The sequence below is a fragment of the Neoarius graeffei genome, chromosome 9 (assembly GCF_027579695.1).
Source record: "Neoarius graeffei isolate fNeoGra1 chromosome 9, fNeoGra1.pri, whole genome shotgun sequence".
NCBI classification, from domain to species: domain Eukaryota; kingdom Metazoa; phylum Chordata; class Actinopteri; order Siluriformes; family Ariidae; genus Neoarius; species Neoarius graeffei.
The window spans coordinates 60,114,067-60,141,949 of record NC_083577.1 but is presented as its reverse complement, the minus strand read 5'-3'; the positions used below and the strand labels follow the sequence as shown (position 1 = coordinate 60,141,949).

The window sequence follows — 27,883 nt, the reverse complement described above, 5'->3', positions numbered from 1 at the left end:
CTGTATGTTCTTCTCATTTATATCACACTGTAAATGACCGAGTTAACAGGTGGATCAAAAATAGCGTTGCTAATGATCTCCCTTTAAAATGTCCATTATCCACCGGTATACAGTTTTTCTGCTTTGACACATCAAGTCTTGTAAGTGAATCCCAGAGGACACCGTTTTGACCTTGACGCTGTGCATTTCACACATGCTACCCCGTACATCATTGTAGTGTGGTAATTACTACTAAAACAAGCTATTCGTTTTCATGACACTGAATGAGAGATTCCCGTGTCCACATCAGCATGGCAGAAATTACTCTACAGAAGCTAGAGTCTGTTCGAGGATCAACATGTATGATGAATGAAGCAATTAAAACGGTGGCGTCTAAGTGGGGTCATTAAAAGAAGTGGTGCAATGCTCCCAGGCTCAGGTGCTGCAAATAAATGGGGCTGTTTAATCGACCTATAACGACACTGTGCTGTGCAACAGCATGAGATTACAGACTGGCTATAAAATGCTTCACGTGCTGATGGAAACCTGTAATTGCACAGATTAAATGTAGTACAGAGGCTGATCTTTGACACCAGAATGAAAAAGAAAATAAAAGATAAGAAAAGCTGAAACATAACCAATGAGTGTATGGCGCGTTTGTTCACCTGAGGATGCCTGTAGTAGCACCACCAGTCCCGTAGGTCTGTCCTCAGTAGAGGGGCCGCTCTGACCGCATATTACGCAGTCATAGAGAACCTCGGTGTCAAGAGGCTCGGCTGAGCTCACGTCCATCGCCGCCTCCACTTCAGGACATTCTACAAAAACAAAAAGGAGCTCGTGAGCAATTCCAGCGTTATGGACGTGACACTTGAACTCAAAATGGCAACAAATGACCCAGTGCATGTTTTATTGTCTCCCAGTATTTAAACAGGTGTTGCATATTTTAAGGCTGTACCATACTGGAGAAGTGATAGAACAAGAACAATTCCCATAGTACATCTAGGGCATGCCAGAAAATGCCAATAAAAGATGCGTTATGGATGTGACAGAAAAAGTATCACTTTTCTTGGGTGACTGTACATTTTTATCAAACTCTGTGAAATCGTAAACCTAATGTCGAAATGGATATATCCATTTGATAGAGGGGTCCAAGGTGAATATTAAAAAATCTTTGTTTAAAATATTTTGTATTTCATGCAGAGTTTCGGAAGGAAAAGTCAGCGTTATGGATGTGACGAAATTCCGTTATGGATGTGACGCATCTGAAATAGACATGGCATATGTTTAGAAAATCAGCAATTTAACCACCATAACCCTTTGAAAAACTCTCTAAATATCAGCTAAAACTATCAAAGTTCTTAAATAATATTTAGGATGGCTATTGTTTTGCTGTTTTGTGGATTTTAGCATACATTTCTGTGGCTTGTGGCAATAATATAGAATTGTACATGATCAAAGTTGATTTTAGCTTGGGTTTTACATTATAAGAAAGACTGACAGTGACATATTAGGTTGGTTACAAATTGGTTCAACTTATTCACATCTGTAAAATACAGGCCTAGGTGATATCTCTGGGAGTGGTTTTGATGTATTACATGTTGCTTTATTTTTGCATGGTGAGGTTGACATTTACATGGAATTGCCCTCAAACAGAGAACTGCTTCACACTTTTATCCACCACCTCACTGTTGCTGGATAAGTCCATACACAAAAACAAACAAAAAACAAGGATGGACACTGGCTTGATCATGAGTGGGTTCCAAATGGACCATATTGCTTTTGTAGCTCATGAGACTGAAACAGCCTCAAGTAAGGATAAAAGCACAGGCGATGAAACAATATGAAAAGGAACGAGAGTTCGATATTTCGTCTCAGATTCCAATCCCACAGTCATTAAAATGGGAGCAGGCAGCTGCGTGGCACTGCTTAAATGGTGTGTGAAATACAGCACTGCCACCAAAGCCCAGAAAGGATTTGGAAGAACTCCAGCAATCAGAAATTCACACCGCTGTTCGTTTCGATCAATTGTGAATTTGCCAAAAGCAAACAAACAAACAGCAACAATGAGAGCAGGAGAGAGGATAGGGAGTAAAACAGAATAACTGAACACGAGTTACAAGAGATGTAGACTGGTAATAGTTAATTAGCTAAATTATGAGGACGTCATTGTTTTCCTGCCCTCTTCTGGTTAAATTAACAGATTATGAAGGTTTGGCTAATCATGTGTAAACAAAAGAACGTTATGTTTAATGTAGTGTACAAAAGCTCTTATCTGGGCAATATTTGAAGCTGCCTCATAGACCACCATTTGAGATGATGTTCAACTGTAAGGGCATTAGATATAATTAACACATTCTTTCATCATTATAGCATGCACTGTCCAGACTATTCAACAAATCTTGATATACTGTTAAGAATCTGATAAAACTCAAAAGCATAGGTGGTCTCAAGCCATACACATGCTGCTTAGATCAGTAAATGCACATCAAATTTTAGCAAATCCGCTAGTGTGAGCATTTACTGTAATCTCTCATGGTGGAAAAAGTTGCACACCTTTCACTACATCACAACAGACAATACCATCATTATGCACAGGTCAGTTTCTATACACACGAACATCAAGGCAATAGTGGGCTTTCACTTACATCTTTGAACTGTTCTTTTTCTGTAGAAGACCGACTGTATAACTTCTTTTTTTAAATAAATAAAAGTTTTTATTTGGGGGTTTTCGGAGCTCAACATTGGGTCAAAATTATACATGCAGCACACCTAATGGTTGGTATAAACGTCCTTGAGCAAGGTTCACCTTGACCAGACACTTTTGATGGCCATCAGCAAGCTTCTGGCAGAATTCTGGTTGTGTATTTTATATATTTCACCACACTTCTTGGCAGAATTATTAGAGTTCAGTTAAAATTTGTGTATTTGCTGGCATGGCCCTGACTTAAGCACAAGTCACACATTTTCAGTAGGGTTAAAGGAACAGTCCACCGTACTTCCATAATGAAATATGCTCTTATCTGAATTGAGACGAGCTGCTCCGTACCTGTCCGAGCTTTGCGCGACCTCCCAGTCAGTCAGACGTGCTGTCACTCCTGTTAGCAATGTAGCTAGGCTCAGTATGGCCAATGGTATTTTTTGGGGCTGTAGTTAGATGCGACCAAACTCTTCCGCGTTTTTCCTGTTTACATAGGTTTATATGACCAGTGATATGAAACAAGTTCAGTTACACAAATTGAAACGTGGCGATTTTCTATGCTATGGAAAGTCCGCACTATAATGACAGGCGTACTAACACCTTCTGCGCGCTTCAGCAGTGCATTGATATCTGAGCTCCGTATCAATGCGCTGTCGAAGCGTGCAGAAGGTGTTAGTACGCCTGTCATTATAGTGCGGACTTTCCATAGCATAGAAAATCGCTACGTTTCAATTTGTGTAACTGAACTTGTTTCATATCACTGGGCATATAAACCTATGTAAACAGGAAAAACGCGGAAGAGTTTGGTCGCATCTAACTACAGCCCCAAAAAATACCATCGGCCATACTGAGCCTAGCTACATTGCTAACAGGAGTGACAGCGCGTCTGACTGCGTCTGACTGACTGGGAGGTCGCGCAAAGCTCGGACAGGTACGGAGCAGCTCGTCTCAATTCAGATAAGAGCATATTTCATTATGGAAGTATGGTGGACTGTTCCTTTAAGGGCAAGGTTCAAGTGTCAAGTTAGCCTGCTTTATCCATTCCACAACCAGCATTGATGTGTGTTTGAGGTCAGTGTCCTGTTGGAACATCCAATCGTGTCCAAGTTTCTGATGGATTGAGGTTATACTGAAGAAATGAAGTTGTCCTCCATTATTCCATTCACCAGTTCCCCAGCAGTAAAACAGCCCCAGAGCATGATGCTGCTACCACCACCACCACCACGCTTAACAGCTAGTACAGTGCTCCTCACAACTCAAGCTTTGTCCCATCTGACCATGATAACTTACCACTTTTTCTTTGCCCACATGGTCAGCGGCAAACATTGTTCAAGCTTGAAAGGTGTCAATTTTGGAGCAGGGGCTTCTTTCTGGGACAGCAGTCTCTCAGGTCCACGGCAATGTGTAAAACTCGCTTGACTGTAAACAACGATGCTGGTGTTCCAGCAGCTTCTCGTTCATGGCAGGCCTATGCCTTGGTGGTTCCTGGGTTGTTTCTGACCATCCAAATCAATTTCCTCTCCACTGAGGGAGATGGATTGGGTCTTTTTTCCAGCAAAGTGGCTACTCCTCCCAATAGCTTTTACTTTCATACAGTTGTTTGAACTACTGATCTTCGAGTCTGCAGTTGTTTAGAAACGGCTCCCAGAGACATTCTTCAGTTGTGTAAATCTATAATCCTGTTTCTCAGATCAGCACTGTCAAACAAATACTTTCATGTTTGTACCAAGGAGGTACAAGCTGTAGTCGATCATGATCATTGATAGGAAGTTAAGAGGCCTTGGAAAGTTAAGACATTTTGGAACCTTCAGCGCCACTGAATTAATAATCCAAGTGGACATACTGTTTATACACATTTTTGACCCTGTGTTGACTTCAGAAAGCCCGAAATAAACTAAAACTTCTGCACCAGATTCTTGTTTTTTCTTCTTAAAAGATGTTGTACAATTCCCCCCGGTGGCAGAAAGCAGTTCAAAGAAATTATTGAAAACCCAATATGGTCATGACATTCATGGCTATGTAAGTAAACTTCTGACCACAAATACATTGTGTTTTTTCATCAACACCACCGCACTTTAGATTTTGTGACTATTGTTCAACTTGCCTACACATCCTTCACCATCTAGTACTTTTCACAATTTCAAATGACCTCCATCTCTGAAGATTAATTACTTTTTCAATGTTAGTGTGTTCAATTCAATTATAACATAGGGCAACAAATGCCAGTGTGTTTGGATTGATTTATTGCTTTAGGGGGCAAGACAGCTGGGAAAAAGTGTTTTGTTTGGAAGTCAATGCGACAGTGTGGGCCTGGGGCAATCTCACAAAAAGCCATTCCTGGTGTGCGCGCGCACACACACACACACACACACACACACCCCCAGAACAAGGCTTATCAAAAGACCAAATGTGCACAGAGTCTGAGAACATTACATTTGACATTCTAATACAGAAAGACCAATAAAGCACAAAATCACAAGCAAGTGTGTATGTGTTTGGGGGGGGGGGGGGGGGGGGGGGGGGGGGACTATCCCCCCCCACAACAACTCTTAACAGAATCATACACAGATGTGGAAAAAGGAATGTTTCATGAAAACATGTTGAAATGTTTCATGAAGTCATTTAAATTATCTTTTGAATCTTGAAAACACAGATGCCCAAAAAAAAAGCCCAGCTGATAAATATTTGAAACCTTGTTTATATGTCAAACATCTATGTCCGAATCCAAATGCAATGCTCTTATTAAAAGTCACGTTTCTCTTAGTTTCATTTCCCAGATTTAAAAATAAAATAAAATTAAAAAAAAAAAAAAAAAAAAAAAAAAAGGTGAAACAATTATTAGTGCAGATGTGCTTGATCAAGTCGCCTTGCTTGGCAAATTTCCACCTCAAATACTGAGTTTCAGTGACCTTTTCTATCAGTCACACAGACAGAGAAAAGGCGTTTGTGTAGGAGTGATCATTTTTCCATTCAATAAAATGGAAAGCACATACACCCAGGGGGTCAATGTCAGACAGGGCACCAGCGAGCATACTCGACAGCTTTTCATACAAAATCTTAAAATGAGCTAACTTTTTTTTTTTTTTTTGCCACTACTGGTGGAAAGGAATTAAGACGATCTATTTAAACAGAATCAAATGGGGGGGATTACCACAGCCGCCATTGCCATTCTGCTTCAGTTCAACAAACCCAGACTTGGCAGAAAGAAAAGGGAAAAAAAATGCTCCTGATAAACCCCTTACTGCATAGACGTCTGCAAGAATTAAGTTTTATTGGACCACGGTTACTGGGGCTAGAGCTGACATGCTGGGCCAAAGTATGAAATAGGGCTCAGAGAAAATATAAAGCCCATCTTCCCAGTTAGAGAACGATCACTTGTACCACACTTGGAAATTCTCCACATGCAAATTTGCTAGAAATACATGACATGCACAAATTTGCATACATTAGTGGTATGTACATCATCATGATGTGTTTTCTGGTGCCCCGTTATACACACACTGTGCTCTATACCATGAAGTGGAGTTATATTTAGTGCTGCTAAGTGCTGAATTCCAACATTATTCATCCCTTAACAACTCCACATGGGGTCAGTCCCTCAGTGTCTACAGTACTGTTAGCACTCTGATCTACTGTCCCCTCAACCAGTGAGCCGTTTCCCCTGAGAAAGCAGCGCGCGCACGCACGTGTACACGCGCGCTAACAAGGCCTGGGATGCTATACAGTAGGTGTCCCCTTGCTTGCTTGCTTAACCCCCAATGAAGCACTTTCCTTCAAGGACTTCCAAGAAGTTTATGTCTGCAAAAATATATGATATTCACTATATTACTGAATGCATATGGAGCAAGACAGGAAGAGTGTTGTCAAATTTTGGTCAAGCAAACTACAACCCCAATTCCAAAAAAGTTGGGACACGGTGTAAAATCTAAATAAAAACAGAATGAGAAGATTTGCAAATCATGGAAACCCTACAATTCATTGAAAATAGTACAAAGACAACATATCACATGTTGGAGCTGAGAAGTTTTATTGTTTTTCGAAAAATTTCTGCTCATTTTGAATTTGATGTCAGCAACATTTTTCAGAAAAGTTGGGACAGGGGCAACAAAAGACTGAAAAAGTTGCGTAATGTTAAACTAATTTGGTTAATTGTCAACAGGTCAGTAAGATGATTGGGTATAAAAAGAGCATCCTAGAGAGGCGGAGTCTCTCAGAAGTAAAGATGGGGCGGGGTTCACCGCTCTGTGAAAGACTGTGTGAGCAAACAGTGCAACAATTTAAGAATAACGTTCCTCAATATAAAACTGCAAAGAATTTGGGGATCACATCATCCATGGTCCATAATATCATGAAAAGATTCAGAGAAATCTGGAGAAATCTCTGTATGCAAGAGACAAGGCTGAAAACTGACATTGGATGCCTGTGATCTTCAGGCCCTCAGGAGGCACTGCATTAAAAGCAGACATGTGTCTGTAGTGGAAATCACTGTATGGGCTCAGGAACACTTCAGAAAACCATCGTCTGTGAAAACACTTCATTACTGCGTCCACAAATGCAAGTTAAAACCAGATATAAACAATATCCAGAAACACCACCCCCTTCTCTGGGCCCGAGCTCTTTTACGATGGACTGAGGTGAAGTGGAAAACTGTCTAATGAATCAAAAGTAGAAATTCTTTTTAGAACTCATGGTCACCACGTCCTCCAGGCTAAAGAGGAGAGGGACCATCTGGCTTGTTATCAGTGCGCAGTTCAAAAGCCAGCATCTGTGATGGTATGAGGGGGCATTAGTACACATGACATGAGGAGCTTGTACATCTGGGAAGGCATCATTAATGCTGAATGATATATACACACGTTTCAGAGCAATATGCTGCCATCCAGACTAAATCTTTTTCAGGGAAGGCCTTCCTTCTTTCAGCAAGACAATGCCGAAACGCTTTCTGTGCATATTAACACTACATGGCTCCATAGTAAGAGAGTCCAGGTGCTAAACTGGCCTGTCTGCAGTCCAGACCTGTCTCCCTTTTAAAACATTTGGCGCATTATGAAGCGCAAAATATGACAAAGGAGACCCTGAACTGTTGAGCATCTGAAATTGTACATCAGGTAAGAATGGGACAACATTTCTCTTTCAAAACTACAGCAGCTGGTCTCCTCAGTTCCCAAACGTTTACAGAGCGTTGTTAACAGTAGAGATGATGCAACACCGCGGTAAACACGTCCCTGTCCCAACTTTTCTGAAAGATGTTGCTGACATCAAATTCAAAATGAGCATATATTTCTCAAAAACAAAATTTGTTTCAATATATGATACGTTGTCTTTGTACCATTTTCAATTAAATATAGCATTTCCATGATTTGTAAATTATCGCATTCTGTCTTTATTTACAGTTTACACAGCGTCCCAACTTTTTTGGAATTGGGGTTGTAACTTAAGAAGGAACCACTCCGAGTGCCTTTATTTTAACCAACCTTAAAAGCACCAATTCTAGAGTAATTACTATGCTTACCAACATCCATGGCTGTCTCCATGAAGCTTTTTTGCCTGGAGGCAAATTCAGCCAGTAGTTTCTGCTGTCTCTCCCTGGCCCTCTGCCGCCTGAGACAGTGGAGAGGAGTAAATGTGAGAAGAGTCAATAAAATGTCCATCAATAAATCATCAAACAATAAAACCAGTTAACGTGTGTAACTTTAAAGGCAGCAATGGTAAGATTAGATGCAACACTGTACAGCAGATACAGATTGTATAGACATTTTTCCTTGGTTGAGGTCATCCGCAAATTATGCTTGACATGATTTTCTCTCCCATCATTAGCCTTCCACTAAATGAACACCTGCTAATCATGCTCAATGGGAACTACGTAAATGTCAGGATTTGGCTGTGTTCCTCTACTGTCTACATACTCGGGCAGCAAACAGACCAGCTTAATAAAAAGGACAAAGTAGTGCAGACAGGAACGACACACTTCAGTTCCCGCCACTGACAGCATCAGGGAGAAAGATGCGACATTGAAAAACGCATGATCCAAAGCCATGACCAAGCACTGTTTCCATGGTAACCATCAGCTAAAGTGTAGGTGTGCGATTTTGTCTTGACTTGCAGGTGGCGCCTGCCTCATAATAACAGGTGCTAATGGAAGACTTATAGGCTGTTCCATCACCTTTAGAAAAAGTGTGTCTATCCACTAGAATCTAGTAAAAGGCACGATTCAGATCAATTGAAATGAGCACAGCTGGGAACAACAGGACTGGAGTAACTGCAGCACTATGAAGACTAAACAATGCAATTGGCATTATTTCTACCACAACCATACCAGGAATCTGTATAATCCGAGACAATGGTACGCCAAAAAAGGAAATCTTAGTGAGAACGAAAAAGTGTTACAATATACCAGCATAGATAATGTGACATATCAAGCCACATGCCTGGAATTAACTTAAAACCAGGTGATTTTAAGAAGCAGAAAAACAGTATTTCCACATTATTTTGTTGCACTCAGGTAAACATTGGCTTTTTGATGCTAGTGGTGGAAAAAACATACAAGCAAGCAAAATCAATTAACAGAATGCAAATGAAAAGATAAAAATCAACACTGTTTAGCTTCAGAAAATACACAGACCTACACAGGCAGAAGAAATAGATTTTCTCTTAATGAACACTTTGCGGCAGCGCGGTGGTGTAGTGGTTAGCGCTGTCACCTCACAGCAAGAAGGTCTGGGTTCGAGCCCCGTGGCCGGCGAGGGCCTTTCTGTGCGGAGTTTGCATGTTTTTCCCGTGTTCGTGTGGGTTTCCTCTGGGTCCTCCGGTTTCCCCCACAGTCCAAAGACATGCAGGTTAGGTTAACTGGTGACTCTAAATTGACCGTAGGTGTGAATGTGAGTGTGAATGGTTGTCTGTGTCTATGTGTCAGCCCTGTGATGACCTGGCGACTTGTCCAGGGTGTACCCCGCCTTTCGCCCGTAGTCAGCTGGGATAGGCTCCAGCTTGCCCGCGACCCTGTAGAACAGGATAAAGTGGCTACAGATAATGAGATGAGATGAACACTTTGCTGCATGCATGCGTGCGTTGATGGCTAAAATGTCCTTAACTAAATAAAATGTAATATTTGCCCAATCTTCACTTTGAAAATACTAGGCATATTAAAGACCATGATATAGGAGTTGTATCCTTACATCCTTAGTATACACACACACACACCTCTCCTCTTTATCCATGCTCTTCTTTTCTCCTGGGCTGTTCTTTTTAGGAGGCACAGGTGGACACACTTTGCCACAAATCTCTTGCAGACATCTTTTGCTATGTCTGCTGCGTGATGCTGCCTTGGCCAGGATCCTCTCGATGGCAGTGATTCCATCTCCATGTGTATGGTGTGCTGGTTCAGCCTCCTCCAGCCAGCTCGGAGTCAGTGAGTTCTGCTTGGCTGACAGTTTCTGGTGCAGTTTGACCAGTAAGGACAGCATACTCTCCCTTATCTCTAGTATCTCAGTGACCATCTGAGGAGGAGAGCCTGGGGGAAGCCAGCGCGAAGACGACTTTGGCCGTACAGCCTGGTTGGCCTCGTGGTTACTGCGGTTTATAATCTCCTGGAACTTCCTCCTGCGCTCAGCCACCAGGCTGAATAACTGAGCCTCACGCAAGTTCTGATGGAGAGACAAACAGTAAATAAACAAATAATATATAAAATAAAAATTGCATTCCTTAACATTAGAATATTTAAAAGGAGTGTAGACCAGAGGTAAAAAGGGCAAGCATGATGCACTGATTTCAGTCACCATCACGAGCTTTAATTGCCCAGATTATTTATAGACGAATAATGAGAAAATGATCCAGCTAGAGCACTAACAGCACTTTTCCACAGGACCAGGTGGTATGGCAACAAATCAATCATCTCATATTTTAAAAAGGTATGGGTCAATTCCCTGTGAAAATATTTACCATGCTGAATTATGCTTAACCTTCTTGACAAAAAGGACATGCAGTCTGACACTGATCGACTCTAGACACAATTCTTTGCATTCACCTAGACAACAGACATTGGGGTGGTGGGACCACAGTGTTTAATATTCCCACCGAGTACAACGGAAAGCCCAAGAGATCCAGTTTTGTTGGCCGCTTTCTCTCACGTAAATCTATATGCAAAAAGTTAAGTCAGCCCTTAAAGTTCCTCAAATCTTTGTTCTGGTCTTTGGAAACTGATGGAAAGGGTCACCAGTCAAAAACCTACCAGAGATCCACCTACTTGGATGCATATGCAACTAGAGCATGACATTTGTCGGGAATTCCCGCGGGTCACGTGAATCCCGTGGGATTCCCACGGGATGGGAATCTAAATTTAATTCATCCCGTGATTGGGATGGGACGGGAATAAAAAAAATCAACGGGAGCGGACACGTCGTTTTTACAGCGGACGGGAGTGGGAACGTCGTTTTTACAGTCCTCTTTCAATGAACCAAAAACAGTCTAAAGAACTACACTTCCAACAATGCTTTGACTTCCGCTACCGGAACTTGCATGCTGTAAAGGCGGCACGAAATCAAATGAAGAACATGAGATGCAACCAAAGTCGGTCTCTGATGCAACGGAGAAAAAATGAAGAGTGACCTGCAAAGTAAGGTGAAAAACAAAGACACCTCAGTACAACTCGTAGCACTGTCAGGGAAGTCGTCTGTGCTCCAGAAATTTAATAGAGTCGAAATGGACGGTGAGCAAACAATATATGCAGCGTGTAAATCGTGCCTCATACTTGTGAAGTATACAAGCGAATCTGGCACAAGTGGGCTGAAAAGACACACGCGTAAATCCGTTGCCCCCCCAACCCAAAATTATTACGTATATCAAACGCAAGTTGCCTGCCGGCGTGAAGACCAGGCCCGGCGCCAGGAACAGTTTAAGGGGGCAATTAGAAATCGCAAGGGGGCAAATATTTTTCATATAGTGTGTAGTAGTGATGGCGGTCTGACAACGTGTTTCAAACAATTAACTGCGCCAACCACAAAACCACGGCCCCGAAGGTTGCTTTAGTACGGGAAAATCATGTGGCATATTACCAGGGCAGTTGTGGTTTATCAACACCCGTGCCCACCTGTTAACCCTCCCCTCCAATTTTCTCACAGACACGCGTTACAACCAGAAAGATGCCAAACATAAAACAACACACACAAACCTACAGGCAAGTCCTTTACATTTAAAATACATACAAATAGCTCCGTGGCATGAAAACAAAAATGTCAATGCAAGTCTAAGGTACTTGGCTCGGCGGCCAAAATCATAATTTAAAAAAAATCAACAGACCCCGCAGCTGCACCAGTAATAGCCTTCCTGACTCGCACCGAGTCAACGCTAACCACTTAATCCGCGATCCCAGTTTAGGCGTGTAGGGGACAAAACACTCTGATGAATTTTCACCCCCGCTGCATTGGGGGGGGGCCGTCAACGACACATTCTTACGCTATTTGCGCACAAAGCGGACCATATATGAACACATACACCAACATAAACGGAGATAAACTTAGCCTACAAAGAAAGAAAATGGATTCACAATATTGTGATCGAATTCGTTTAATTCGGTGGGGGAAAGACTACTCCCGTAAACTGACTGCATATTACAGGATATTGCAGAGACAGTGCACTTGTAAGTGCCATAACAACCAATCAGATTTGTCCTACCGTGCCAGTTTTAGTAGTGATTTATGTGAAATGTATTTTTGTGCCATGCGCAACCACTTAATATTTCGTATTTGAAAATGCAAATTATTAATACGTCTATAATACATTATATTTTCATAAGAAAACAATTAAGTGATCTGAGTCTCCGTTGAGGAGGCGGGGCTGTAGCCACAAGGGGGCGATGCCCCCTTTCGCCCCCCCATGGAGCCGGGTCCGGTGAAGACTCGCATCACTGATAAAATAGCCTGCATGTGTAGACAAGACCTGCGACCGTTTGCAACATGTAATGGCATTAAGTAACAGTTTTTCACACATACACTTGCATACTGTATAGTAAATACAGGGTGTTCCGAAAAAATGCACACACTTTAAATCACTGTAATGTTGGTCTTTAATAAAATGTACATAATATTCAAAGTTTAATTTACAGACATCATTTTATTGTTTTGTCACCACCTGTTCTTAAACTGATGTTTAAAGTTTATGAGACCTGCAAGAGTCACTGAAGGTCAGTGCAGTAATTCCAAGAGAATTGTGATTTCACGTACTCAGCAGTGCCTTGACCAGACTGAATGTCAGTTTTTGAGAACAAGTGATGACAAAATACTAAATTAAGGTCTGTACATTCTAAACACCTACTTTACAATGATTTAAAGTGTGTATACATTTTTTGGGACACCCTGTACATAATGTGCGCTATATATATATATATATATATATATATATATATATATATATATATATATATATTTTTTTTTTACTTTTGTTGTGGTTGTACCATTTGATGTTTTCAGGGGCAAAGTCAAATTCAGTTTTGTCAATTTCTTCACATGCCCTGTTCATAAAAAGGAAGTTTCTCAGTTATCCTATGCGTAGACAGATATTAAAGGGCAGGACAACATATCAATAGTGATGGGCGCTTATTTTTTGTTTGTGACCTATCCTAGGTGTAACAACCAGTGTCTTAAAAATGGTTAAAAATCTATTTGAAATTGACTGAAAGAAATAAAAAAAAATACACATTTTGCAAACCTGATCAAAGTTAAATGATGTGATTCTTTAGGTTCACACATGTTAGAATTCATTGGGCAAAAAGTTGTCACTTTGCACTTTTTTATTACACCAATCTAAGGTTGGTACTTCAATGTTAATGCTTTAAGGGAACCAAATAAAAAAGCTACATTTTTGCAACATGTTGGGATTAATTTAATTAAGATGGACATAAATAGATACGGTGTGACCAATGTACTGTGTTGGTTTAACTGGCCTCCATCTCAAACGACTACAGGTATTTACATTGCATTATTACATTACACTAAGCTGCTTTTTTTATCCAAAGCAACTTAGTTACTACAGGGAACTGATTACAACCTGGAGCAATGTGGGGTTAAGTGCTTTGCTCAAGGGCACTTAAGCCATGGTAAGGGCAGGATTTGAACCAGCAACCCTCTGATCTAAAGACCAACTCCCTAGCCCACGGCTGCCTATTTTTGTTTGGATATGTAACCATGGATTACACCCATGATAAACTGATGAAACTGAATGAAAAACATCTAAAAACAAAAACCATTAACTGTCTGAATGACTTAACTTATTTAAAAAAAAAAAAACGGGAGTGGGATGGGAGTGGGAGTCATTTTGAGTGGGAGCGGGATGGGATTGGGAATCATTCTACAGGAGTGGGACGGGATGGGATTTGTCTTTTTTTTTTAAAGATTTTTTTTGGGCTTTTTGCACCTTTATTGGATAGGACAGTGTAGAGACAGGAAATGAGCGGGAGAGAGAGACGGGGAGGGATCGGGAAATGACCTCGGGCCGGAATCGAACCCGGGTCCCCGGATTTATGGTATGGCGCCTTATCCACCTGAGCCACGACGCCCCCGGGATTTGTCTTTTTACTCCGCCACGGGATTGGGACGGGATGGGATTTTTTTCTCTGGGAGCGGGATGGGATGGGAGTGAAAATCCACTCCCGTGTCATGCTCTATATGCAACACACAGACATCCAAAGAGGGTCTGGATACAAAACACTTGATCAGGGAACAAATCTTCACTCAGTTTAGTTTAGGTGTACATCATTGTTGGGTGGAAAAGTGCCAAGTTATATTCATCCCTTACTCTCTTCACTCTATAGGGTCCAGAGATTTACACAAGGTAAATGTTCTAGCATACGTCCGATCAGCAGCACAGTGGTGTAGTGGTTAGCACTGTCACCTCTCAGCAAGAAGGTTCTGGGTTCAAGCACAGTGGAGTTTGCATGTTTGCCCAGTATCTACATGGGTTTCCTCTGGGTGCTCTGGTCCCCCCCACAGTCCAAAGACATGCGGTTAGGTCAACTAGGTTAAACGTGTGTGAGAGAATGGTTGAGCGGAGAAAATATAATAAATCCGGTAGAAGACAAGAACAGGAAACCACTACTGCAATTCTTCCCTAGAAACTTTGATGGCTGGAGCTGCCAGAGTGGACCTGCATCAGGCAGAACACTAAAGAAGAAGAATGTCCTTTCAATAAAGTCCCTTAGCAGGTACCAGAGTTTGGCAAATAGCCCACCTATTAAATCTAACAGTGCTAATGGGTAATTTAAAAAATAATAATTTAAATAAAAACCATGGTCAGTCCCCCTGACTGCTAGTTACAGCTGAACTAGCAGAGACACATCCATCAAATCACACACACACACACAGCTCAACATGTAATTAGTTCGCCACACTGCAAAGGTGCCAGCCATGAAACTCCAGAAGGCAAAAATCACACAAGCACTGACACTTCACAGACGCAGAACCACATTTTACAGGACAAGAATTGCAGCTCCAACAGATCAGATCATTAGACATAATGCATGTTAGACATTAAACATCATGCACGTTTATTACACCATTTAGTCCCTTTTTAAAAGGGAGACAAGGAACATCTTCCAAAAAATAAATAAATAAAATTTTCACTGAATGCTCAGGTCTTTGCATCCAGAGAGATCAAGCCTGGACTTGTCTCACACAGCTCACTCCCAATCATTTGTTTTACACTTCCAAACAATCCAAATCATTCCCAAATTCCAGGCCAGTCATTCCCAAATTCCAGCTACCTCTCTCCAATTCCCTGTCAACCTTCTGGAGCTCTGTGGAATGAAAATGAGCAATACCACTTAAAACATGCCAGATATTAATTATTTACACCAAGGGTTCTCAAACAACATCTCAAACTCAAGTAAGCTATATTCCATGGACGCCATTAGTAGAAATTTATTTATTTATTTATTTTAGTACGCTAGTCTGAGTTTGTTTATTTCTTTATAAAGTACGCTAGTCTGAGTTTGTTTATTTCTTTATAAAGTACGCTAGTCTGTGTTTGTTTATTTCTTTATAAAGTACGCTAGTCTGAGTTTGTTTATTTCTTTATAAAGTACGCTAGTCTGTGTTTGTTTATTTCTTTATAAAGTACGCTAGTCTGTTTGTTTATTTCTTTATAAAGTATGCTAGTCTGTGTTTGTTTATTTCTTTAATTTAAAAAAAAACAATTTAACAATTCAAATATTATGCTCATTGAAATATGTACAATACATTTTGTCTATTTATTGAAGCCATGGAACTTTTTATTCCTAGACTTACCCTTCAGAGTACAGTTTTATTAAAAATGATGTTTACAACCCCTGGCAAAAATAAAAAATAAATGGAATCACTACTCTTGGAGGATGTTCATGCAGCTGTTTTACTTTGTAGCAAAAAAAAAAAAAACCAACTGATATGACAATTATTTTATTTAAAAAGCTGAACATTCTGGCTTTGTAAAATATACCTCAAAAACATTAAATGAAATTGTAATTAATGGCAATTTAAAAAAAAATCAAGTAGAAGAAAAAGTTATGGAAATCATGAACCAATAAATAAATAAATAAAATCATAACTAGTACTTTTATTGCACCTCCTCTGGCTTTTATGATGGCTTGAATTCGTTGAGGCATGGACTTCACTATATAAACAATATTGTTTATCAGTCAGGTTCCAACTTTCTTGTGTAGCAGTTGACAGATCAGCTTTGCAGGATGGAGCCTTGTCATGGACCATTTTTTTTCAATTTCCACCATAAATTTTCAATTGGACTGAGATCCGGACTGTTTACTGGCCAGGTCATTACGTTGATGTGCCTTTCCTGAAGAAAAGTTTTAATGCTCCTTGCTCTGTGGCAAGATGTCATTTTTCAGGATGATAATGCATCACCAAAAGTCCTTTCGATTGACTGAATGAGAAAAAAAAAGTGTCCAAAATTTCAACGTACACCTGTGCATTTACTGTAGGAGGTAATGATTATTATCTCCCCAGGTCTTTTACCTGACATGCAACCCCATATCATCAATGACTCTAGAAATCTGCTTGCTTTCTTCAGGCAGTCATCTATACGCGTTTCATTGGAACGGCACCAAACAAAAAGTTCCAGCATCATCTCCTTGGCCAATGCAGGTTCATGATTCATCACTGAATATCACTTTCATCCAATCATCCACAGTCCATGACTGCTTCTCTTTAGCCCACTGGAACCTTGTTTTCTTCCATTTACGTTTGGCTTTTCTGTATGTAAATCCTATTTCCTTCAGCCGATTTCTTACAGTTCGGTCACAAACCTTGACTCCTGTTTCTGCCCATTTGTTTTTCATTTATTTTGTTGTGCATTTTCTATTTTCAAGGCATACTGCTTTGAGTTTCCTGTCCTGACGCTTTGATATCTTCCTTGGTCTACCTCTAGGTTTCCCTTTTACAACCTTAAAGCTCATAGGCAACGGTTTTCAATTTATGCACGTTTGAAACTTTATATGTTAAAAAAAAAATAACACTAATTTTCTTCTGGTCCCAAGAAGTATTGTCAATAAGTAATAATTATAATAAGTTAGCGCGGATCGCGGCGAATTTCTGTTCTGCGGTATTTGTGACCACTCGGCACATAACGTCATTCAAAACAAACCGCTTGAGTTGAGTCCACTTCCGTTTACTTGCATTGCCGTTCAGCTTGATTGCAGACATGAGTTCGGGAATTTCCAAAGAAAAACCATGCCTTATTGTTGTGCAGTGAACTGTAACAACGGGACCGGTTCAGGAAGACGTTTTTTACCTTTTTCCGAGAGAGGAGAAGAGGCGGAGACAGTGGGTTGGCTTTTTCCAAAAAAGGAGATGAGGCAGAGAGAGTGGATTGTGCACATGAACCAAAATCAAGCAAAGAAGAAACGGAGCAGCAATGCTCAGGCAAAAAGGAGAAGATTGGAGGTAAACATTTTTACTTTTGCTTGCAATTGACAAGTCAAGAATCCTGAGGGATCCTGTACAATCATTGTGGAAATGAGACAAAGGGATATTTCCTCACTTAGGAGTAGGCTATAAATAGTATAATGCCGCGGATGGCAGGCTAATGTGGCCTACCGGCACACTGTCAAGTAATCGTTCCCTATATCCACTAGGGAGGGCGGTTTAATTATTCTTCAAAAGGGCTCTTATTTAGTATTACAATGAAAGTAGGAATTTATCATAAATACCACGATAAATCGTTTGGGTGCGAGTCTTGTTGAGGTCCGGGGTCACCGCGATCAGAGTCGGCTGAGTTGCTGTCCGATTCCGAGGCCGCACGGTCAAACCAGTGAGCCACATTCACCGATTGCTTCGCAATGGCCAGAGGTTCATACATATATGGTTTCACCTCTCTATATTCAATTTGGAGAGTTCCTACTTCAAAATCGCTATCAGACATTTTACACAACCTCTCACGACCAAAGTCTGTACACGTGTGCTCGGTTCGCAGGTAAACACAGAACTGCTCCCAGTCTGTTTGGCTTAAATGATGTCATGACGACTGACCCCTGGCGGTGACAATGCACATAAGTGAGATGTAAACAAACCTTCGGAAATTGAGCAAAACAGTATATTTTAACCATTTTATTCAATTTTAGGGTGCAAATTAGACACCAAGAAAACTGAATTTGCTTTTTGGGTCGTTCTTCTAGACAATAAAGTTGATATTCTACGTTTCACCTCTGACCATTGCCTATGACCTTTAACATTTTGTTTGTACTGGCTCCAAATTTTAGACACAGCTGACTGGGAACAAGCAACATCCTTTGCCACACTCCATGTTGAACTGCCTTCTTTAAGTTAAGTTTAAGAATCCTTTCCATTGTTTCAGCTGGCAGTTCTCTTGTTGGGGCCATGTTTCCTGTCAGTCAGCCAGGTGCAACAGCTCGCTAAGGTCTACAAGCACTCTCTTAACTGCAGACTAATTTGCACATTTTAGGCTTGTGCGGCTATTTGTCTTAGGCCAAGTTTACATTAGACCGTATCTGTCTCGTTTTCTTCGCGGATGCACTGTCTGTTAAAACGCCTGGAAACGCCGGGAAACGGGAATCCGCCAGGGTCCACGTATTCAATCCAGTTCGTGTCTGGTCCGGTGCTGTGTAAACATTGAGAATACGCGGATACGCTGTGCTGAGCTCTAGCTGGCGTCGTCATTGGACAACGTCACTGTGACATCCACCTTCCTGATTCGCTGGCGTTGGTCATGTGACGCGACTGCTGAAAAACGGCGCGGACTTCCGCCTTGTATCACCTTTCATTAAAGAGTATAAAAGTATGAAAATACCGCAAATACTGATGCAAATACTGCCCATTGTGTAGTTATGATTGTCTTTAGGCTTGCCATCCTTCCACTTGCAAGTGGTAAGTGACGCGCATGCCCGATATGCACTGAGATCACACACACAGCGGCTCAGTCCCGAATCACTGCTCGTGTGCTTCACTCGCGCGCTCTGTGAGCTGCGCAGGGCCGGAGTGCGCACCCTCCAGAGGGCACTCGCTGTTCAGGGCGGAGTGATTTGGAGCGCAGGATGCCTGCGGAGCCAAGCGTATCCGTGTATTGGTGTTGCTGTGTGCACACGAATCGTGTATTGGCGTTGCTGTGTGCACGCTAATCGTTTTAAAAACGTTAATCTGATGATCCGCTGATACGGTCTAATGTAAACCCCACCTTAGAAATGCAAGCTATAGGCCTCATATCATCTCTAGCTGCTTTATCCTGTTCTACAGGGTCGCAGGCAAGCTGGAGCCTATCCCAGCTGACTACGGGCGAAAGGCACGGTAGTCTGTAATTTTTTCCTCTACTTGATCTTTAAAAAAATTTTTTTTTAAATTTAAAAAAAAAGGTGCCATTAATTACAATTTCATTACTTTTTTTGAGGTATATTTTACAAAAAGTCAGAATGTTCAGCTGTTAAATAAAATAATTCTGTCATATCTGTGATGCTTTTTTGCTACAAAGTAAAACAACTGAATGAACATCCTCCAAGAGTAGTGATTTCATATTTTTTGCCAGGGGTTGTAAACATTTATAAACCTACTAGAGTTGTTGAAAGGGTTTAAAAATCGCACTAATAACTAAAAACTAAGTAAAAAGTTGGGTAAATGGTGGGTTGTGATTTTCACCACTGCAACAAAAGGGAGGGACAAAACAATCATGGAGCCCCTGCCATGTTGCACAGATCACTGAAGGTCCGCTGATTTACACAAACAGTAGTTTAGAGTCCGACTGTTGTTCAGCATAAAATTAACGACAGTCTATTCGGTCATTATATAGGTAAAGACTGAAACCCCTTCAGGTAAAACTAGCTTTGCAATACTGCTTAACCACCAGAGTTGAATTTGTCTGACTGACCTGTCCAAAGGTGGATGTGTCAGTGCTGGTGCTTGGAGGAGTCTCCCTCTGCCTCTCCCTCTCCCGTTCCCTTTTTCTCTCCACCTCCGGGGCGGTCTCAGGCACTCGCACCCGTACAAAGTTAATGACGTGGTGTAGATTGGACAGCAGGCTGGTGCCAGGGAACCAGCTGTCATGGCAGTGCTCCTCAATACACGGTTCCTTCAGCAGGAGGGGACGCAAACAAAGCAGATACAGCTTCTCTAAATGCACAATCCCCTGGGTCTCTCGGTTAGGATTCATGAATTAGATTTAACATAAGGAGACTTAAACATACAGTGAGCAGGAATAACAAATCACCATGATCTTAGTCCAAGAACTACATTTAGTCCGTGCCCAGCATCAGCAACTATTCCCCCCCACGTGAGGAAAGTAAACTATGTTGAGAAAGTGATGATGCATGCGAAAGAGGTCAAAAGTTCCCCAAAATTACCCTGCATACAAATTTACTGCTTATCTCAAATTAATATACAAAGTATGTGGAGGCTTCGGAGCATTAACAGCTTTAAAGAACATCTGTACCCTGAGCTCTGGGAAAAGGTCACGGAGGAGAACAACGCTTTCACAAAATTTCAGGCTACAGCAGAAGAGCTACTCACTTCATCCTCCTTCTCCTCTTGTGCATGGTTGTCCAAACCCAGCTCAACCAGATACAGCACCATACATAGCACATGCTCCGACATGTTCTGATGGTCCATCCAGATCTGAACAAGAGTGTGGGGGGGGGGGGGGGGGGGGGGAGCAATAATGAGCAAGTTACTAAACTATTAATTTAGCGAGACATAATTAAATTATGCTGAATATATGAATGTGCTTAAAAAGGGGAGCACCTTGTATAGCAGGGTAAAGATGACAATATGCAGAGTTTTGCAGTGCAGCAGACGCACCAGTCCTCGATAGCATGGGTGCAGGGGCGTCCTCTCTTTATATGGCGGCCAAGGGTTACCGGTGTGAATACCAGACTGCTTCAAACTGCATTCACAACACAACGTATTGCTCAGTATGGATCAGTAGTTAAAGGCTACTGAAAACGTCATTCTACATGGAGTAAAGGGGGGGGGGACTGAACCCAGAAAAACAACACTGAGAAATAAGTTATATTTACAGCAGCAGCACCCTTGAGAAAAGCATCTCCAAGTGTAAACCTGGGCTTGACCAACTGATCAGAAGACAATATTAATTTAACATCTACATTTATCAAGCTTATTAATATCTTAATAGGAGGTATAAATGGTTTTTTAAAAGGCCATTGATTCCATTTTAGCGAGATCGGATGTGGGATATGAAACATTTTGCTCCCCTGACAGGTAATCACTCACTCACATAAAGCGAGTTGCAGTCTGGCAATCCAGAAAAAAACCCACCCCGTTCTACTACACACACACAGAGTCCCGTCAATAACTGCCGGCAGCTGGCGATTTTGCCACCTATAAAAACACTCCATCACTGGCTATTCTCAGTGTTTGAAGGAAGAGTTTTCCTTGCATTTTTAATTCATTGAGAAAAGCTATATCTTTTTAGACCGAGTCGCATTTATGCTACAACAGACATTGTTTACTAATATCTGCATCAGTACTGTACATGCATTATCTAGCACAGGGGTGTCAAACCTGATCCATAAAGGGCCGTGTGGCTGCAGGTTTTCATTCCAGCCATGCAGCAGCACCCTGATTTGGCTTATTCAATCAACTGACACACCCACCCTTTAATCAAGGGTGGGTGTGGCTGCAAGTATTTGACTGTGTGAAGACAGTTCAGTTGATTGAATGAGCCAAGTCAGGTGTGCTGCTGCATGGCTGGAATGAAAACCTGCAGCCACACGGCCCTTTATGGATCAGGTTTGACACCCCTGATCTAGCAGAATTAGATTTACACTTCAGGTTGACTTGCGCATTTTGTTACCAGTTTAAAATAAATAAATAAATCACATGGCTGGATTGGAATCTTTGTCAGTCATTAAATGGCATACAAAGTAAAAAGTGCAATTTGTGTTGGCTTTCGTTTAGATTAATAGAAGTACAACTGAATAGAAGTTTCAGTATCATTTGTGTGTTGTACTTAGTCACATAAATCATTAAGAATAATTTACACTGACTCAAGTTTTAACTCAAGTTCCTCCTCTAAAATATTTGCCTGTTTAGGGCCGATATTTAACGTTTACAAAATATTTCAGTTTCACAAGATCTCCATTTTCTTTGTTGCTGTTCTAATCTTGAAGCAGCTCTACTCAGAGTTGCCGTTTTCCAATTGAAGCCTCAGCCCCTGCGGAATTTTGAAGATGGTCTCGACCTTCACAAGAATAAGCGAATATTAAAGAATTTACTCCAAAGTTGACCCATGATTGACCTACAAAACTTGAAAGTGGGTCAAATTGGCATTAAATCAGAGGCTTTACTTATTTTAGATTTTTCATATTACCTACCTAAAGTCATGAGATCAAGCCCTGTGTCCGAAATCGCTCACTACTCCCCATATAGGGAATTGCTATATAGAGGACTGGTATTTACGTCATTACTGTCGCACAATTAAAACGTGCCAGATCAGTCGGCTGGTGGGTTTTTAAAATAATAAAAAAAATACATGCATTTATTTTTTTCGAGGATTCAAAATGCCAGCTTGCCTTGGCTTCAGTTTCCCTTTCGGGCGCTCTCATTTTGTTAGAATATGGTAAAGAAAAAAAATTTATATATTATTTACCAGCTTAAGGTTGGTCCGTATCGTGAAATACCGTGACCTCAGCCTTGAAAATACTGACCTCGGCCACGGTATTTCACAATACAGACCTTCCAGCTAGCTAATTAATTAGCTAGCTCACCTCATCTCATTATCTGTAGCCGCTTTATCCTGTTCTACAGGGTCGCAGGCAAGCTGGAGCCTATCCCAGCTGACTACGGGTGAAAGGCGGGGTACACCCTGGACAAGTCGCCAGGTCATCACAGGGCTGACACATAGACACAGACAACCATTCGCACTCACATTCACACCTACGGTCAATTTAGAGTCACCAGTTAACCTAACCTGCATGTCTTTGGACTGTGGGGGAAACCGGAGCACCCGGAGGAAACCCACGCGGAGAACATGCACACTCCGCACAGAAAGGCCCTCGCCGGCCACGGGGCTCGAACCCGGACCTTCTTGCTGTGAGGCGACAGTGCTAACCACTACACCACCGTGCCGCCCTTCATTAGCTAACTAATTAATTAATTACATACTATTTGTGATACATATACTGAGCATATTTCCAACATTAATCAATACAAAGTCTTTTAATATACATCTTTTAAAATCAAGGATGAATACTTTCTTCTTTGCCGCTGCCTTTTATTAAATCAAATTTGAAACTTTTGATTTCTTTCAGCGCAACCGCAATGCATGATGGGACATATTGCTTTGGTTAGTGACCATTGTTGTAAACTACTTTTCATGATGCATTGTGGGATACTCTGAGTGCACTATATAGTAGGCTTGGCACGGTTATGGGAAAAAAACCGAACCGTACGATACGCCTGTTGCGGTGCAATACGCGTATAAACCGCGGTACCCCTATTTAAGACGTTCGCCAAAAAAAAAAAAGCCGAATGCCTGTATGAAACCACGTGGTTCTCTTTCGCGCGAACAGGGGTGATAGCGTTCCGGCGCCATGCCGGATTTCCGGCGTACCGCGGCGCCCGGAAAAAAAAAAAAAATCTAGTTCGCCCATTATTCTGTGTCATTCTGAGATGCGCAGATAGACAGTAAAGGGAATTCCGAATTCCCTTTACTGTCTATCTGCGCATCTCAGAATGACACAGGATAATGGGCGAACTAGATTTTTTTTTTTTTCCGGCGAGGGGAGGGGAGGTTTGTTTTAAACAGTGCAGTGATTGGTTTTATTGCAATATTTTATATTGGCTGTGTGTGTATTTTGTTATAAATCGTTCTAAGAATACAGTGGCACTTTAAGATTAGATAAGAAATCCAGCCATACGTTTCAAAACACTGCACTTTAATTTCAAATGAAAAAATACATCCTCACTCTCAGGGATTAGAAGAGTTTTTGATTCGGTTTTTGTATATAGGTGGTTGGTTGGTCGCCACATAAAAGTTTAAGTTTTAACACACACATCTGTTCAAAAGTAAGCTTTAAGAACTCTTTTTTATTTCTTCCAATTATGAAAACTCTGTATGTGACAAAAGACACCTGGTTCCTCTAGATGCCACAACATGGCAGCAAACACTCCTGACACTTTGTATAAATACTGTAGTAAATAAAAAAAGCTGTTGAAATCATCCATGTCTTCCCTCTTGCTGTTTCAAAATACTACCTGGCTTTTCATCAGAGATTGTTCATAAAAAGTGCTTATGTCAACTCAAACTCAGTTTGTGCATGATTATTTCATTGTAACTATAATTTTAACCTCTCTTAAATGCTGTATCCTAAACTACGTTTACTTAAGGTAAATAGTAGGCTATATGCCCAAATACAGAGTACTTAAGATTTAAAAAAAAAAAAAAAAAAACGCAATACGTACCGAATCGCAGACCTCAAACCGCAATACGTACCGAACCGCGACTTTTGTGAACCGTGCCACCCCTACTATATAGGGTGCAAATAATCCTCACTAAGGTTTCGGATAGCACTACAAAATGGCATCCCCACTATATAGTGCCCTATATAGTGAGTAAGGCGCGAATTTGGACACAGTGAAGGACATTTTATTTACTCCAAGATGCAAAAAAATATTGCATTCTAGATCACTCAGAATGCACCATTTCACATCTATATTAAAAAAAAAAAAGTTATTCCAGGGGCATACCCCAAGACCCCACCACCACCTTTTATTTGTATCATGGTGGCAGTGTTGCTTACACTTTGTATCTGCCTACTATTCTTTTCCAAATGCCCCCTACTTCAAACATTAGTGCATTATTTCATTCACGAGTCATATCATGATTTTTCATTTGACCAGCATCAGCTCATATTGAGGCAAGTCATATGTGCAATGGAGATCATGTCATTTAACATGCTCATGTTCTTTTAAGTAACTGTCACACTGATTTGATGAACACTGTACTCAGCTCTGAAAGCCACATGTAGACATTACTTTTAAACCTCAAATGTGATCGATTTATATTTAAACACAACCCCCCCACCCCACACACACAGCATTCGGAGAGTTCCCATCATCCTGAGATTTATAGGAAATTAACCTTACCTTATCTCCTGAACCTGGACCTTCACATTTGTCTTCAGGAGGCTCTAAACTGACTTTAATACAGCAGGACGCACCCTGCCCTATTAGATTTGATCTATTGATTGCTCCTGCCCTGGCTCTAATTGGAGGCACCTGTTTGAGGCACTGACACTCACATGCACATCTTTTCAAGGGCAAAAGAGTGGAGGCCTTGTCCTCTCACTCACAATTTAACAGAAGACACACAGAATGATTCATCTATGGAGCAAAATTATCTAAGAATACACCCAGGGAGCAAGGGCTTTAACAACACTCATCAGCTGATGATCAAGAAAGCATTTATGGAAACTAGAAGAGGGTCACTTACAATGCTGAGTATCTGTCCATTGCTGACTGGACATCTCGCCGGTAGACAGTGCGCAGGATCACCATGATGGGGTCAAACTCCTTCTCCCACACCTCCGCTAAACGAACCCAACAAACGCCATAAATCACAGTCAACATATGTCTGGACATTAAATGGCAAGAATTATTGGATCACTGGCAGCACAGAGGTTTCAGCAATGAAACAAGAGTGCCATCATGAGGTGGATGGGAGGAACGCAAAGCCTCAAAAGGAGCTTGTAAAAATCCTTACAGGTTACGAATGGCATTTATATTCCCATTACAGACTTTTTCAAAACACTAACTGGATACTGAAAGAAAGTAGATAAGAATATGCAAATTTAACAATGCCTGCTTACTCTTTCAATCTGCAAATAACTTCTAACAATATATATATATATATATATATATATATATATATATATATATATATATATATATATATTTGGTGGAATTTGTCCCTTCTACTTTGTCTCACAAACAGAAAAACTAGGGCAATTCTGGTGTATTTAATATGAAAACATTTTTGCACCAGTGAGATCAAACTTCTCACTTTCCAAAATGTTTTCCTTGCCCTCCCAAAGAGTTCATGACAAAACACACAAACACACACGTACAATTAGCATACATAGTAAACAGCAGCAGTGGTCACTCACCTTTGGGTGTGTACATGCCCTGCTGCATGGAGCCACCAGGCTCAGATACTGGAGCTTTAAAATCAGCCACAGCAGACAGCATCTCCTCAAAGCTACAACTGCCGGGCATTATACCACTCTTAGGGTTTGGGTTCTCTGGGATGTGCAATATTCATTAAGGAGCAACATAAACACCAGAAGTAATCCAGGGAAAATACAAGCTCAGATTTAAACAAAAGAAAGAGGTTCTGAAGACTGCCAAAGCGAAGCAATCGTGATCATAGCCAACATTCCATAGCCTTAAATATTTTATATTTAGTACCTTTTACCTTCTCTCTGTATGACCATATGCTGTAACGAACACAAGGCCACTATCTAATGTCACCCAGAAGAGGATATGAATCATCTCAAAATCTCTTCCTGTTCATGGCTTAGCCATAGGTGAACCCTTTAGAATTTTCTATATTTCTGCATAAATATGACCTAAAACATCATCAGATTTTCACACAAGTCCTAAAAGTAGATAAAGAGAACCCAGTTAAACAAATGAGACAAAAATATTATACTTGGTCATTTATTTATTGAGAAAAATGATCCAATATTACACATCTGTGAGTGGCAAAAGTATGTGAACCTCTAGGATTAGCAGTTCATTTGAAGGTGAAATTAGAGTCAGGTGTTTTCAATCAATGGGATGACAATCAGGTGTGAGTGGGCGCCCTGTTTTATTTAAAGAACAGGGATCTATCAAAATCTGATCTTCATAACACATGTTTGTGGAAGTGTATCATGGCACAAACAAAGGAGTTTTCTGAGGGCTTCAGAAAAAGTGTTGTTGATGCTCATCAGGCTGGAAAAGGTTACAAAACCATCTCTAAAGAGTTTGGACTCCACCAATCCACAGTCAGACAGATTGTGTACAAATGGAGGAAATTCAAGACCATTGTTACCCTCCCCAGGAGTGGTTGACCAACAAAGATCACAACAAGAGCAAGGCGTGTAATAGTCGGCGAGGTCACAAAGGACCCCAGGGTAACTTCTAAGCAACTGAAGGCCTCTCTCACATTAGCCAATGTTAATGAATCCACCATCAGAACACTAAACAAAACAACAGTGGTGTGCATGGCAGGGTTGCAAGGAGAAAGCCACTGCTCTCCAAAAAGAACACTACTGCTTGCCTGCAGTTTGCAAAAGATCATGTGGACAAGCCAGAAGACTACTGGAAAAATGTTTTGTGGACGGATGAGACCAAAATAGAACTTTTTGGTTTAAATGAGAAGCGTTATGTTTGGAGAAAGGAAAAAGACTGCATTCCAGCATAAGAACCTTATCCCATTTGTGAAACATGGTGGTGGTAGTATCATGGTTTGGGCCTGTTTTGCTGCATCTGGGCCAGGACGGCTTGCCATCATTGATGAAACAATGAATTCTGAATTATACCAGTGAATTCTAAAGGAAAATGTCAGGACATCTGTCCATGAACTGAATCTCAAGAGAAGGTGGGTCATGCAGCAAGACAACGACCCTAAGCACACAAGTCGTTCTACCAAAGAATGGTTAAAGCTGTTAATATTTTGGAATGGCCAAGTCAAAGTCCTGACCTTAATCCAATCGAAATGTTG

General features: G+C 41.1%; 1 protein-coding gene across 3 annotated transcripts in view; it reads right to left on the bottom strand.

The window, feature by feature from the left end:
* ubr3 (ubiquitin protein ligase E3 component n-recognin 3) overlaps positions 1 to 27,883 on the bottom strand; it is a 111,521-nt gene that overhangs the window by 56,478 nt on the left and 27,160 nt on the right. For all 3 annotated transcript variants that reach the window (XM_060929990.1, XM_060929991.1, XM_060929992.1), the window contains exons 18-25: positions 26,283 to 26,424; positions 25,610 to 25,706; positions 20,899 to 21,040; positions 20,668 to 20,772; positions 20,030 to 20,230; positions 9,878 to 10,320; positions 8,190 to 8,278; positions 645 to 794 (exon numbers count right to left, since the gene is read on the bottom strand). In XM_060929990.1, the coding sequence (XP_060785973.1) occupies positions 645 to 794; positions 8,190 to 8,278; positions 9,878 to 10,320; positions 20,030 to 20,230; positions 20,668 to 20,772; positions 20,899 to 21,040; positions 25,610 to 25,706; positions 26,283 to 26,424 (1,369 nt within the window). The remainder of the gene's footprint in view (positions 1 to 644; positions 795 to 8,189; positions 8,279 to 9,877; positions 10,321 to 20,029; positions 20,231 to 20,667; positions 20,773 to 20,898; positions 21,041 to 25,609; positions 25,707 to 26,282; positions 26,425 to 27,883) is intronic.